We start from the raw sequence: 16,399 nt of genomic DNA on the forward strand, positions 1-16,399 counted from the left end.
CTCTTTTTCTTCTAAACTGCCGTAAAGCACATAAAAATGAATAAAGACACAGATTCAAGGGAGGCCACGTTATTATATCCATTCTCACTATGCTTGAGGATTGGGAGAAAGAGCTTTGTAATGAGAGTACTGAAGAAGAGAAGGGGTAGACTTTCCTGTAGAGAGAACAAGTGGAAACTACTAGTATGGGCCCCAGAAGAAAAGGAGCATGTGAGATGACTTCAAGCTCTTTTTTGGTATAAGCCTTAAGCTAAAGTGATACAGGGTTTCTTTTTTCTGTCTTTTATTTATTTATTTATTTATTTATTTATTTATTTTAGGTTTTTGCCATAGAGCATGTGCACTTGCTAAAGAGAGACAGAGAGAGAAAATGAAACATCACTCCCCAAGAAAGATGATCACACCACAATCCCGCCTCCATTCTCCTCTCAGGATTTGGGGCACACACTCATATGTGCCTGACACAATTTTCAAGTCACCAGGCATGGGACTTGAACTGTGGTCGACCATGCGGGAGTCCAGTGCCTTAACCATCACATCACCTGTTGGCCCTGGTAGAGATTTTCTATATAATGTAGGTCAGTTCAGTGGAATGGGTAGACATCTATAGAGACCATCTCTTTCAGCCCAGATACTGGCGAAAAAATAAAACCACAGTCCACTTAATATTTCGTTTCTTATAATAAAGGTAAGATACTTAAAGCTTGATTTGAGGAGGTAATTAAGGCATTTCCTCAGCAATCAGCACATCGACTCCTACTGAGAACACAGCTGGGGAAATGGAATATGTTTGGAATCTGAAAAACGGGATTGAATTCCTAATTCTGAGGCATGTCCTTTGGCAGTTCGCTTAAATCTTTTGAGTCTCCATTTCTCATTTGTCATCTGAGAGTAAAAATATAGCCTGTTATTATTTTCCTTATTCCCTCAAGACAGGCTCTAAGTATATTTACTGTAAAGTAGACACTAATGGGGAACCAGCAGTTAGCGTAATGGCTATGTCGCTGGATTCCCACGTAGTTGACCGCGGTTCGTGTCCCGGACCCGGTGGCTTAAAACTCACGCCGGGCGCGTGTGCGTGCGTGCCCAAGATCCCGAGAGGACAGTGGAGGAGCAGGGAATGTGGTGTGACCATCCCCCCTGGGGGGTGATTTCTCGCTTTCTGTCTCTATGTCTCTCTCTGCCTGTCTGGCGAGCGCACGTGCCCTACAGTGAAAATCTCTCCAAAAAAAAAAAAAAAAAAGTAGACACTAATTGGATTTATATGGGCCAGAATTATTGAAGAAAGAATTGAGATGTAGATGAAAACCTTCTGCGAAATGCAAAATATGGTTAGCTTCTATTAGTCGTTACTACAAATGTGATTGTTATGCTTCTATGTCTTGGTCTTAGAAATAAAGCTATTTAATGTGAATCCTAACATCTTCTTCCAGAAACTGCAAAAGGAATTGTGATGGTTTATCTCATTCTTTGTAAATGGTAACTTTTAAAATTCTCAACCGATGGCACAAAGGATTATCCGATCTGTAACTCAAATATTCTTTGCTTGGGAAAAGTATTGCCCAGACATTGACTTAACAATCAACAGTGTAAGAAAACGAGAACAGTAGAAACACAAAATGTAGGCATATTTAAAATGAGCCAAGTACGACATATTCTTTTAAGTTTAAAACGATGACTCCTGTGGCAAGCGATTGCCCAAGTCATAATGAGTTGAACAAGCTCATTCTTGTGTGATTTCTAAAGGCAAACGCACATTTGAATAGCAAAAGGGATCCTTTCTGGTAAATCTAACTTGCTGAATAGACATGATGCAAATGATAACCTATCTTGACTTGGACAGGCTTTTAAGGTACAGAATATATGAGCAATTGACATTCCAAGTTGAAAGATACAACATCTCCCAAAACTTATTTATAAATCATTTATAGTAAAATGTGGCAAGTGAAAATATATGGGAATGTATAGCCAGAAATATAATGTTTTAGCTTTTAAATTGTACTTTAAGAATCATAACTAGATTAACATTGAAAAAAAAATCTGAATGTGATACTAAATGTAAAACTTTCTATTCACTACAAGTTCCAAAACAAAATGTTACCTTAACTTTATCTAAATGGAGAATTTTATTATTACTTTTATTTTGGTTCTTTTTAGCCCAATTATGAGGGCACAGATTTAAGTACTGCTGTTCCTAGAACATGATAGTTCATTCCATTTACTCAGAAAAGCATTAAATGGTAGAATGATATAAAGGTGAATGCTATACTATTCAAAAGTAATTATATTTACAGAACTTGTTATATTAATAAGTACGAGTGAGTAAAAACTAAAGTGGAGTATTAAACCTCCTATATTTGCACAAATTTAGACTATTTTCCCTGGCAACTAAGTTAACAAAATATCTTGATTTGCAATAAAATCCATAATCTGTAATGAAAGGCAGCACAACTGACTGTAATTTCAAGGATGTTTCTTTTATCAACAGGTTTTGCTGTTTCCGAATTTGCAAGTATTTCTGTTAGAATCTGTTATAGGTTGCTAGCAGTGGTATAGTTCTGTTTATACCAATGGCACCTTTTCTGAATTCACATATTTTTTTGTTGTTTTAACTATTTTTACATGCACGATTATGCCTACAGGTAACAGGAAACCAGTATTTCCAAAGAAAGCTTGATCACCTTAGATAACACAGGTATCCGAAGACAAGTGTGTGAGTGCCTGGAGGCTGGAAGCTCTTGCCAGCAGTACATATTTTTTTGATTGGTAAGAACTGCCAGATGACGCTTCATGAAATATAAAGGCAAGAAAGACGCAGAGAGCTCAATAAAAACCTTCCACCCATCAGTCTAGGAGAATAAGAGAAAGAAAGTTTAGCAACTACAGGAAATGGCTTTGGGAGTTCCAATATCAGTCTATCTTTTATTCAATGGTAGGTAATTTCCTTTTTGTTTTGTTACCTTTGTATCAGCGTAAATTGTCAGGAAGATTTGTTTTCTCTGAACTGGAGAGAAGTTGGCTTCAAACAGTCCTTCATCCTGCCAGAGATCAAGACAAAGAATCGGTGGATTAAACAGTTTTGTGTATCGTATGTTCTGAGAAATTTTTATTTTTTGGAGACCTTTGAAATGCTTGCTTTATATCATTGGAGAGGAGTTGAAATATTTACCTAGTATACTATCGTGTCCTTGAGATGGAATTAGTATGTAAATATATCAATCTTTCTCTTTAAAAATAATGAACTTCTGTTTCTTATAATGTAGTCTAGGGACTGAATGAGAAACAGTCAGGAAATGGCTTGAGTTGAGTTAGGGATTTCAAGTGTAATAAAAACACGACAGGAATGGGAGTCAATAGAATAACTTCCGTTTTGTTGCTTGTGCATAGAAGGAGTCTCGCCGTTAAAGATGCTTTTCCCCCCTAAATACAGCAATAACAGCGTGGACTGAAGAGGTGGCCGTGACTGTAACACCTGCCAGCACAGCCCAGCAAAGTAACTGGACAGTTAACAAAACAGAAGGTATTTTTTTCTTCTTTTTGTATATCCTATTTCATTTTTTAAACTTCTGAGAAATTTGGGTTATGATCAAAGCAACATTACAAAGGCTGAAATATTTACATAGTTTATTATTAATCAGCTCTTTTAGTGGCAAGCTGTTAAATTCAAGTGACAGCAAAGAACAGCCTTTTTAAAAGGAAGAGTGGAGCAAATGATAGACATCAAAGTTCTCTTCAGTGAGTCTCGAGTGTGAAACGTGCCACATTTTCTGACTGAGTTCTGCTTGGTTCCCAATAACCCCTGCCTGTCCGGGAGCAGTTTGTCTTCTTTTGGGCATTCTTGATGAGTGACATCATATTTTGATCCGTGACTATGTTTTATAGTCAAAGAAATAGGCTTCAAGATGAAATATTTTCTCTTACTTTTTGAAATCTCTTTTTTTCCTCACTTTGTTGGGAAGCTTTAGTTGTTGTTTTAGCACATGTTTAATTTCCCACCCACGCCTCCAAGTTTTGTTGTTGATGTGGTGATATGTTTTCATTTAGATTTTATTATGATTATTAAAATGGTTCTGGCAGCTGTTCAGTGGGGTTTTTTTGTTTGCTTGTTTCGGTTTTGTTTTTCCAAACCTGCTCAAACTCTTAGAGTTGAACTTGGAAAGCTTGTTACCTGCCAGGACCTGTGACAGAGTGGTCTGATTCTCATGCAGGTCATGAACTACCCCCTGAAGTAAAGACTGATGTGATGGAGGACACAGGCTATGCCTTATCTTGCTCTCACAGCCAGGCAAATAAAAGAGTATCAAAGCAGGGGCCAGTAGGTGGTATAGTGACTAAGGTGCTCGATTCCCACACAGCTGACTATGGTCTGAGTCCCAGATCCGGTGACTTGAAACTCACACCAGGTGCTTGTGCATGCTTGCCCAAAATCCTGCAAGGAGAATGGAGGAGAAGAGATTGCAGCATGGCCATCCCTCCAAGAGGGGGTGATTTCTTGCTTTTTGTCTCTCTATCTCTCTGGTGCATGCACATGCCCTATAACAAAAATGTCTTTCTCAAAAAGAAAAAAAAAAAAAAACAGAATATCAAATCAAATATTTCATTTCTGAATATACATATTTACTTGTTCTTCATTCCACCAAAATTTTTAAATTTTAAAAGATTAACTTGAAGTATTCTACCCATTTGAATTTTCAAGTGCCCATCAATTTATAAAACAAAATCATTGTGGGTTTGAGAATAACTTTTGGCCAACTTCCTCATGTCTTCTGAGTCTTTAAGCAAAGAGAAAATATCTTCATAAGATATGATAATACTGTGGAAAGTTAGAGAACTATATTTTTCTCTTTGGGATTGACTTCATAACATAGGAAACACCATCTTTTTTTCTCTTTAATAGTGAACTGCAAATAAAATTTTCTAAGTTGTAGGTACTAGAAATAGAAAAAAAAGGGGTTGAATATATGTCATATCCATATTCTTCTGCTTTCTTGATGGATTACTTTAGTTTTTTGGGTTTCATTTTGTTTTGTATTTAACTTAAAAATCTGAATCCACTATCTTAGAAAATTTTTCATGAAGTTATAACTACTATTCCTCTCCTTAGGGGATAGATGAGTCTGGCATACCCTTTCTTAGGAAATATTTTTTTTCAATTCTAACATTTTCTAGCAAATCCCAGTTTAGGCTTGGTTCACTGAACTTGGTTAACCTTGAAGTAGGAAGAACCTATGAAGTTTTTGTTTTTGTTTTTTGCTATTGGAAGTGTGGGCTGGTGGTGAGAGACAGAGAGGAATAGTGAGAAATCATTCTCCAATGGGGATGGCCATGCTGCAGTCCCTAATCTTTCATTCTGTGTTGGGAATTTGGGGCATGCATACATATGCCAGGCATGTTTTCAAGCTGCTGGGTCCAGGACTAGAACCTCAGTAGAATCTATCCACCTTAATCACCATACCACTGGCTGGCCCAGGACCTAGAGTCTTTTTAATGGGAAATTCTTACCTCCCGAGAGTTAATTACTAAAAGGATAACTTTACCACATGCAACAAAATGAATGTGTATTTTTAAGGTAATACTGTGTTCTCAAGCACAATAAAGTTATACAACATAGTATTTTGTTAACACCTTAGTATAGTTTAAGATTTAGTACTTTCAATACAATAAAAGAATGCCTTTTACATTTTTCTCCCTAAAAACAAATAAGGATTCGCTCAGTCTCCTTAGCAAGGCAATATGGCGTAGAATGATAAGGAATGGTGAGGCGATGTGCTTATTCATAGCAATGACAAAATGAGATGCCACTGATATTGCTTGAGAGACATTCAAAAATTGGTAATTAATGGATACCAAAAAAAGACTCAATTATTCAGTCTTACCCAAGGGTCATTTCTACTACTTGAATACTAAAGGAAATATAGGAATGTCTTTAATACTTCAGAGTGCCAAAGTAAGTGTCCTGAACACATGACATTTTGTCAGAACGCAACCTTCCAAAGGTAGGTTTCTTACAAGGAAGCTTCTGCATACTTGACTACAATAATTTTGCCCAGTTGTGGTCATTTGCACAGGGTTAGAGCTAGAAATAAGAACTCAAGTTTTCTAATTCCAAGTTCATGGCTTTTTACTACTTCACAGTGTTCTTTTTTTTTTTTTTCATATTTTTGCTATAGAGCATGTGTCTTTGGCAGAGAGAGACAGAGAGACACACAGAGAGAGAGAGAGAGAGAGAGAAGTGACAAATCACCCCCCATGGAAGATGGCCATGCTGCAATACCTTTCCCTCTATTCTCCTCCCAGAATTTTGGGCATGCACACACATGCACCTGGTATGATTTTCCAGTTGCTGGGGTCTGTAATTCAAACTGCTACCAGATGTGGGAATCCAGCCACTTGCTGCCCCTACATTGTCTCTGAGTAAAATGTTTAATTAACATTCAAAAGTATTGCCACGAACTATGTAAAGCCTGAGCCATCTTTCTTTCTGTAGATGTCATTGCTATATCTCTCCAAAGTCAGTTAGGCAAAATGTTCATTTTTTTGATTAGCTCCCCCTGGCAGTTTATATAAAAGTGAGGATGAGTTTCTACCATCTTCTGTAGGGAAGGATGAAAAGTTTGGTTCATTACGCACAAGTGTAGGTCCAAATTGTCATCTCATGTTAAATGGAAAAAAGAAAAGATCATGTGAAATTGTCTGTATTTATTAGCATTCAGGCACGTTTGGGAAGAATTGTTCAAAATAACCTGCTAAAGCTAAAAACAATGCTGCCACCTTTTGACAAACTTGTCTCTATATCTTATTACGTGGTTTCTAAAGAATGGAATGATCATCAGTTCACCTCTACCTCCTGATTAGTTAGTGCTATGTCTAGATGATAGAAGTCAATTCTTGTGAATATGATCTGCCAAAGAATCAATAACTTGAAGGACAACGTGCCTCTAAAATAGACTTGAAACATGAGGTCTCTTTACATATGATTTGAAAATTTACCATCAAAGTAGGACCAACATCATCTGTTAATAGTGGATCTCCTTTTCCTAGCTGACTACACAGAAGGACCTGTAGCCTTGAAGTTCTCACATCCTTGCTTGGAAGACCATAACAGCTACTGCATCAATGGTGTTTGTGCATTTCACCACGAGCTAAAGAAAGCCATCTGCAGGTAATTGCAAAGAACTTTCCAAGGGGACCAGCAGGTGATGTGGTGATTAAGGCGTTGGACACTTCCACATGTCCAACCACATGGTGGCTTGCTTTCTCACACCCTGCCCTGGACAAATTTTAAAAAAATAAAATAAAATATGAATGAATAAATGAATAAATAAAGTAAGTCTTAAAAAAGAAGAACTTTTCAAGTCCTAGAGAGGTGAATTTATGCCCCTGTTGCTTTATGTACTACATTTTCATATTCCTCTACCTTATCTACTAAAAAGGATGGATGATCTGGACATGACTGGCCTATTGTTTTTTAAACTACTTGATCCTCATTACTTGAAAATGTGGTTCCTTGGCTAGCAGTTGTCTGTGTAACCTGGGAGCCAATAGAAATGCAAAATCTTATGCTCCACAACCAGAACTACTAAATCCAAATCTGCATCTTTAGCAGCATGCAAAGGTGATTCTGAGTTTTCATGGGGTTGTCTATAGGATTAAATAAAATAGACTAAAACAACAATACTTCAGGAATATGTGGTTCCAGAGCAGCTAATTTTTTTTTCTATTTTTTAATTTAGTTTCTACTATAGGGCATGTGCACCACCAGAGAGAGAGACAGAGAGAGAAAGGGAGACAGAGAAAGTGAAAAATCATCCTTCCTCCCCCTCAGAGATATGGTCATGCCACAGTCCCTTATCTCCTCCATCCTCCCCTGGGGATTATGGGCACACACATGCACTCACCTGGTATGATTTTCAAGCCACCTGGTGCAAACTTGAGCCACGCAGTCAGCCATGTTGGGTCCAGCCACCTTAACGTCCATGTCACCTGCTAGCCCTGGAGCAACTACTTTTATTGTATTGATTTGCGCAGCACCCTCCTATGCAAGAGCAGGCTAAAGATTTGCTTATCTTTTTTTTAGAGAGGTTTTTGTTATAGGGTATGTGCACTTGCCAGAAAGACAGAGAGAGACAGAGAGACAGAAAGCGAGAAATCACCCCCTAGGGGGGATGGCCATGCCGCAATCCCTTCTCCTCCATTCTCCTCTTGGGATCTTGGGCACGCACGCACATGCGCCCGGCGTGAGTTTAAGCCACCAGGTCCGGGACTCGAAACGCGGTCGACTACATGGGAGTCCAGCGACATAGTCATTACACTAACTGTTGGTCCCAAGGCTAAAGATCTTTTATAGTAACTCATGTAAGCATACTTTCTTTCTCTTCTACCAGTGAGGAGAAAGTAAGGGGTCATTAATGAAATGGTTATTGCAAAATTCATAGCTAGTTCATTACCTCTAACAGATTGGCTTTCATTTGGTATGTGCTTTTTTCATTTAATTAGTTACTTTGAAGTACTTACTTCGAAATTACTTAAACTGAAATTTTTTTCATTCTTTGAAATAGGTCATTTCTTTGTATTTCTATCATAGGCTTTAACATTATGGATTTCTCTCTCTTTTTTTAAAGGTGTTTTACTGGTTATACTGGAGAAAGGTGTGAGCACTTGACCTTAACTTCATATGCTGTGGATTCTTATGAAAAATACATTGCCATTGGGATTGGCGTTGGATTACTATTAAGTGGTTTTCTTGCCATTTTTTACTGCTACTTAAGAAAGAGGTATATAAAAAAATGAAGTGATTTGATATGCATTCATTTGGCAGTTATTTACTGAGTCTCTGCAATATGCCAGGCATTGGCATGTGTAGGTTTTCTTGAATGAAAAGGAGCTATGAATTTGGCAAGTTCTTCCATATTAATTTCGATTCTCTTTCTCATAAACTCAGACAAGTGATAAAAATCTACCTTCAGTTGTAATATGGCATTTCAAATTTATCATTTCTCTTTACCCGATTCTCTCTGCACATAACAAAATTATAAATGAGGATAGTCAGCCCCAAGAGAGTAGAGACTAAATCCACTCTCATTAATGAAGAGACTTGCTCATGAGCGCATAGTCAGTGCCTTATTCTATGGCTAGTACCCAACAGACACTGAATAAATATTTATTGAGCTTAAAAAAAAAAGAGAAAGAAATATTAAGTGAATAAAAGTGTGTGACAAACATGGGCCAATCTACCCCCCATAACTGGGGATAGATTCAGAATACTACTTATGTGTTCATTCTCATTTCAGGCTTCTCAACACAACTAATTTTTCCTTAAATCCATGATACTAGGTAAAAGTCAAGAAATAATGAGATGCATCAATTTAAAAAATATAGATACATTTTCTTTAGTGTACTAAGCTGTTATTTTTAAAAGGACCAAAGTGCTTATCTAAAACCAGAAAAGTTTGTTTTGCTTAACAACATCTTAGAGTCAAATCTATATCTACCAGTTGAGAATTTTTGTAAAAGAACAAAAAATAATAATAAGGAGATAAGATTTTTCGATATTAAAAAGCCAACAGTCTTAGGTCAGGCTCCCTAAAAACAGAGCCTGAGATGGGGATCATTGTGTATGTGGTTGATGGAGGGAGTGCTCTAAAGTGAAATCTATAAAGAAGAAAGAAAAGCAGATTGAGGGCCAGCCAGTGCCATAGTGATTAAGGTGACTGGGTCACACATGGCCAACTGCACTGTTCCAGTCTTGGACCTGGTGGCTTAGAAATCACACTGGACACATGTGATTTCTAAAATTCCCGTGTGTGTACTGAAATTCCTGAGAGAAGAATGGAGAAGGGATTGCAGGGTGGTTATCCCTGTAGGGGTGCTTTCTCACTTTTTTCTCTCTCTCTAGCAAGCATACACACACTGTAGCAAACTAAAAACAAAACAGATAAAAAGAAAGAAAAGCAGGTTATGTGGAGGAAGATGCTAAACAAAGATGTAGCTTTAGCTGAAGTGTAGCTTCAGGGAGATTCAGTGAGAGAGCTAGAATGTGAGTGGCATTGTAGACCTGCTCCAAGGAGGTAAGGAGTCTTGGTTTCAGTACCACGTATCAGTTAATCATAGGCTAGAGGATCTCATGGTGCGGAGGGCACAGGGGCTTATAATCTCCCAGGAAGTTCCTGGCAGGCTTTAACATTATGGATTTCTCTCTCTTTTTTTAAAGGTGTTTTACTGGTTATACTGGAGAAAGGTGTGAGCACTTGACCTTAACTTCATATGCTGTGGATTCTTATGAAAAATACATTGCCATTGGGATTGGCGTTGGATTACTATTAAGTGGTTTTCTTGCCATTTTTTACTGCTACTTAAGAAAGAGGTATATAAAAAAATGAAGTGATTTGATATGCATTCATTTGGCAGTTATTTACTGAGTCTCTGCAATATGCCAGGCATTGGCATGTGTAGGTTTTCTTGAATGAAAAGGAGCTATGAATTTGGCAAGTTCTTCCATATTAATTTCGATTCTCTTTCTCATAAACTCAGACAAGTGATAAAAATCTACCTTCAGTTGTAATATGGCATTTCAAATTTATCATTTCTCTTTACCCGATTCTCTCTGCACATAACAAAATTATAAATGAGGATAGTCAGCCCCAAGAGAGTAGAGACTAAATCCACTCTCATTAATGAAGAGACTTGCTCATGAGCGCATAGTCAGTGCCTTATTCTATGGCTAGTACCCAACAGACACTGAATAAATATTTATTGAGCTTAAAAAAAAAAGAGAAAGAAATATTAAGTGAATAAAAGTGTGTGACAAACATGGGCCAATCTACCCCCCATAACTGGGGATAGATTCAGAATACTACTTATGTGTTCATTCTCATTTCAGGCTTCTCAACACAACTAATTTTTCCTTAAATCCATGATACTAGGTAAAAGTCAAGAAATAATGAGATGCATCAATTTAAAAAATATAGATACATTTTCTTTAGTGTACTAAGCTGTTATTTTTAAAAGGACCAAAGTGCTTATCTAAAACCAGAAAAGTTTGTTTTGCTTAACAACATCTTAGAGTCAAATCTATATCTACCAGTTGAGAATTTTTGTAAAAGAACAAAAAATAATAATAAGGAGATAAGATTTTTCGATATTAAAAAGCCAACAGTCTTAGGTCAGGCTCCCTAAAAACAGAGCCTGAGATGGGGATCATTGTGTATGTGGTTGATGGAGGGAGTGCTCTAAAGTGAAATCTATAAAGAAGAAAGAAAAGCAGATTGAGGGCCAGCCAGTGCCATAGTGATTAAGGTGACTGGGTCACACATGGCCAACTGCACTGTTCCAGTCTTGGACCTGGTGGCTTAGAAATCACACTGGACACATGTGATTTCTAAAATTCCCGTGTGTGTACTGAAATTCCTGAGAGAAGAATGGAGAAGGGATTGCAGGGTGGTTATCCCTGTAGGGGTGCTTTCTCACTTTTTTCTCTCTCTCTAGCAAGCATACACACACTGTAGCAAACTAAAAACAAAACAGATAAAAAGAAAGAAAAGCAGGTTATGTGGAGGAAGATGCTAAACAAAGATGTAGCTTTAGCTGAAGTGTAGCTTCAGGGAGATTCAGTGAGAGAGCTAGAATGTGAGTGGCATTGTAGACCTGCTCCAAGGAGGTAAGGAGTCTTGGTTTCAGTACCACGTATCAGTTAATCATAGGCTAGAGGATCTCATGGTGCGGAGGGCACAGGGGCTTATAATCTCCCAGGAAGTTCCTGGCAACATGCTTCGTTGGCCATGGGCAGTCCCCTGGATAAAGAAGCTGCTGGGAGCATGTAAACACCCACAGCCACTAGGGGATGGGCCCACGGTGGGTAAAGGGGATTGGTGGGGCACCAAGAGCAACTACTACTTCGGTGCGTTCATGTAATCCACGTAATCCACTATGGTCTACATAAACCACGGTCAAATTCATACGAAAACCAATGCTCTGTTTTAGGTGTCTAAAACTGAAATCACCTTACAACATCTGTTCTGGAGGGAGACCACTGTGAGGCCTTTGTAAGAATGTTTCATCAAGGAATTTATAAACCTCGGTGAGCCCAAAATTGAAATCTTCAAATGAAATGGCAACACTTCCAAGATGACTTGTCTCAAAATAATGGAAGTTGGGACCACCACGAAATAAGGGGATAAAACTCAACCTTGGTCTTTAGACTTTACCGTCATTGGGATGACATGGAAGCCACGTGATCAAGATAGAATGGTAGAAGTCAAATTCGGAGGTCTACTCTGGGTTTGCCGTGGTGGTGTGGTTACTGTTCTCACCACGGAAAGACAGTGTCACGCTTCTGACCATATCAGTTGGGAGAGTTTCCATGGGAATAATGATCAACCTTGAAGCAAGCTGAAGCAATGCCAAACGTGGGCTCTTCATGCACTTGCTACCCTGTATCCTAGACCACCTAGATGGGGCCTCTCTAAGTCTATTTGCCCAAATGTGCTGCTTTCATGGTGCCCAAAAGAATGTAGCGTCAACTTTTAGAATGAGATCAGTATTATGGCATCTCCAGTGAAACAGACTTGTGTCTTAAACGGAAGCCATTTAAAAGAAAATGGAATATTCAAGGCAAACACAAATCATACCTAACTTGTGACAATACTGTGCAGCCTTTATCTGTGAAATAAGAAATAAGCTAAAGATTTCTGCAGACTGACAGCTATCTGGATATCGAGTCTGGAGTAAGCAAAGCATTTCTTTTCCACATGGATTATACGACTTTGTGTTGGACTTACTGTTTCCCTAATGACACTCCCTTCTACTACGGGTGGAATTATCTGGTGACCATTCATTCAAAAAATCCTAGAATTCTTCTAATGATTACAAGCTTATAACTGGTTGTGATATAGAAACTGAAGAACTGGATGTAGAAACTTTTTATCAGCCAACAGCATATGAAAACTTTATCATTTCTGAACACTTGATAACTGATCTGCACCAGAGAGAAAAAAAATGGAGCACTGGTAGAAATAACTGGAAATCAGAGTACTTTTCTTTAATTATGTTTCCGCCATATAATTTTAATAGTCTGCAGGAAATTTAGTTTATTTGGGCTTTGGTTTCATTTTCTACAAGGCCCTTGTAGCTTTAAAATTTGACAGTGGGAAACTTTTCCCCCCCATATCTGCACTGTAGGTAAGATTATTCTCAACACCTCCACCTTCAAAGCCACCTCTAATCCCAAAACACACCACTGGGTATTATCTTGTGTGTATATTCTAGTGTTTAATTTGTAACATAATAATTTATTTTGAAAGAAAGTAAAAAGAAATTAAAGAATAATAATTATTGCCATTTTTAGATTTATTTTTAGATTCCATTTATAACTATGGACTTTTTCTCATTGTAATGTAAATAAGCAAAACAATTTTGGTCTTGAGATAGGTTAAAACAATATCAAACTTGAATATTTTTTTACTATGGTAGTCTAATCACTGGCCTGCCATGTACATTGTTTTAATTTTTCATTCACTCCTAAAGAAAACTTTAGGTGCTAATTACCTTTAGGTAGAAGATATTTCACTTGCTTCATTTCTGCCTCAGAAGGAATTTAATGCAGATGAGTTGCGTGTCAGCACTTTCTGCATTTCCTCATCCAGCATGCAAAGGTTACATCATGTGGAGGAGTGGGGAGGTGAGGGTTCCTCCCAGTGACTCCAACGACCGCACCTAGAAAGTTATGCTCTTCCTGAGCATTTCAAAAAGATGTGAAAAAGTTGGGGAGATTCCAGGAAGAATAAAAGACCGCCTTTTATTAATTAAGGGCTGCCTCTTGATGAAAGGAAAGAGGGATTAATATTAGAGTTGGGAGAAATGATCATTTAAAAGGTTGTAAATATTTGCTGTCTATAAATACTTGTCAGTTACAAACATAATATAATTGAAATGAGAACATCAGCGAATTGAAATTCCCAGGTTGCTAAACCAAAATGTTAACCAAAACAAATACCAAAAGAGGTTCCCATTTCTTACCTGTAGAATAGTGTTCATTCACCATATAAAATTCACCCTGTGAGACTGTACAGAAACTTAGACTGTGGTTTATAGCCATCTGTTTATAGCCTGCCATACAAAAGAATCTTGTGATCTCATAACTCCTCATGGTAATTTTGCAGGAAGGAATCTGGCATTCCTATGGAGCAAGAGCCACATCTGGCGATATTTACATACGTACATCAGCAGGACTTAAGTGGGAAAACGCGCAAATACAAGATGATCTGCAAATCATTTCATCTTCTTTTTTTTTTTCCTATATGCAATAGGACTCTGAAAAGAGCCTAGTAGTGAAGTCCTTGCCTTGGAACTGCACTTTCAGCTATCAATCAACGGATCACTAAGTGGGGTGGATTCTCTAGGAAAGAATGACGTCATGTTTCTGGCATCTTTGACTCAATTAAACTGGTCAAGGGGTTCATCAACATCTTTCATCCCTCCTTTCTGTCTCATTGTGTCTTTTCTTCAACTCCTGGAGAACACATTCTTAGGTCACCAATGTTCATGAGTGTTTCATTATTATTATTATTATTATTTTGAAGAGCAAACTAGCAACATTTGTTTAAAAGGTTTTAATTTTTTTTAATGTTTTTAAATTTATTTTATACATTCACTCACTATGCATCATTACAACTTGTAAAGGGAATTTACCCAAGAAGAATACACTTCACACCAGTCCAACTGAGGATACTATACATGTGAGTGGCTTCATTATTTTGCACTTTAGAATATAATGGGGAGTGGGATAAACACCACAAAAACCATCCCTAGGCCAACGAATTTACAAAAATAAAATGACAATTGCTTGTCACCCTATCTGTTTCTCTCAAATTAGCTTTTCATATAATTGTGTTTTCATCAAGTTTGAAGAGGATAAAATCATAGCACAGTTCATCTTTTAGTGTTTCCTGGCACAATCCAGATCTAATCCTTTAATTTTGACATGTCCATTTTGGTGACGCCAAGAAGATTTCCATTCATTATATTTAATTGAAAAAAAATGTCTTAAGCAAATAACAAGACAAACATCAGCAATGTAAGCTTTTGATGTTGGACATAGGCTAATTAAGCTATGCAGAAGACTGAATAAACCATCTAACTTCACATTACAGAACGAAACATGCTTTCTGCGGGGCGATGTAAATATTGATATCCTGCAACCCACACTGATGGGAGAGGTTACCAGGATCGCTCCCTATTGCAAAATAGCACTCTTTCTGGCTTACATCATGGCTGCATGACATCAGGACGTGAGTATTTGCCAAGGTGAACTAGAAGTGCCAAAATTTCGTTTGTCACAGGGTGGCACTGCTAATCTGGGTGAGTTCACATTTTCTGTCCAATTTACAGAGCTGTCTTATTTGGTAGTACATTCCGAAATGTATCTTCCACATTCTGCACAAAATTTCTGCTAGTTACCCAATTAATCAACTTTTAGCTCAGAGTACAAAAGTCTATGAATCCCAAAGCCGGTCCTGTTGACAATATGCACATGAATAAATGAATCCCATCATTATACTTCACTCCTCTTCTAAAACTAGGCATGATGGATGTTTCAGATTATGGACCACACTCACAGCTTCGAAAGAAACATCTTGGGGCCAGAAGGTGGTATAGTGGTTAAGGTGCTGGACTGTCCCATGGTCAACCGCAGTTCAAGTCCCAGACCTGGTGGCATGAAATTTAGGCCAGGCACATGTGCGTGTGTACCCCAAATCCTGAGAGAATGGAGGGGAAGGGATTGTGGCATGACCATCCCCCTGGGATGTGATTTCTTGCTTTCTGTCTTTTTCTGTCTCTCTGGTGAGCACACATGCCCTGTAGCAAAATAAATAAAAAGAAACATCTCATGAAGACAAAAAGCATGATTACAGTTGACCCTATGCAGGATCTATGCAGGTCTACTTCTCTGTTTTGTTTTTTCTTTTCAATAAATACTATATATGTATTTTCTTTATGATTAAAAAAATCTTACTTTATTGCAACAATACAGTATATAATGCACATTACATAAAACAAATGTGTTGATGGATTGCTTATGTTATCAATAAGACTTCCTGCCCACAGTATCTATTTAGTAGTTAAGTTTTGGGGAAATTGAAAATTACACATAGATTTTTGACTGCATGGAGTTGATACCCTTAACTCCTGTGTTCTTCTAGAGTCAGCTATACATAGGAATGAGGAGAACTAAATTATTTACTCAAGTCTCAGCTAAACACCTCATGGCCTTTCTTTGCCAATTTTTTTCTTTTTTTGGAGAGGTTTTTTTTTGCTATAGTGTGCATGCACTCGCCAGAAAGACAGAGAGAGATATAGAGACAGAAAGCGAGAAATCACCCCCCAGGGGGGATGGCCACGTCGC

General features: G+C 37.8%; 1 protein-coding gene across 1 annotated transcript; it reads left to right on the top strand.

Annotated features, from left to right (window-relative positions):
* The first annotated feature begins 1,502 nt into the window (after positions 1-1,502).
* On the top strand, positions 1,503-13,229 carry EPGN (epithelial mitogen). The gene is made up of 5 exons (XM_027769750.1): positions 1,503-1,606; positions 3,408-3,520; positions 7,042-7,162; positions 8,622-8,774; positions 11,980-13,229. The coding sequence occupies exons 1-5, from the start codon at positions 1,503-1,505 to the stop codon at positions 12,032-12,034; spliced, it is 546 nt and encodes a 181-aa protein (XP_027625551.1). The 3' UTR covers positions 12,035-13,229.
* Positions 13,230-16,399: the final 3,170 nt, after the last annotated feature.

The sequence above is a fragment of the Tupaia chinensis genome, unplaced genomic scaffold (assembly GCF_000334495.1).
Source record: "Tupaia chinensis unplaced genomic scaffold, TupChi_1.0 Scaffold000086_1, whole genome shotgun sequence".
In the NCBI taxonomy this organism is placed as follows: domain Eukaryota; kingdom Metazoa; phylum Chordata; class Mammalia; order Scandentia; family Tupaiidae; genus Tupaia; species Tupaia belangeri.

Excerpts from the sequence above, each read along its gene's own strand:
- EPGN (XM_027769750.1), top strand. The coding sequence starts at position 1,503 with ATGGCACAAAGGATTATCCGATCTGTAACTCAAATATTCTTTGCTTGG. Across the intron at positions 1,607-3,407 it reads AGTGTAAGAAAACGAGAACA|ATGCTTTTCCCCCCTAAATA; the intron begins GTAGAAACACAA and ends TCGCCGTTAAAG. Across the intron at positions 7,163-8,621 it reads CTAAAGAAAGCCATCTGCAG|GTGTTTTACTGGTTATACTG; the intron begins GTAATTGCAAAG and ends CTTTTTTTAAAG.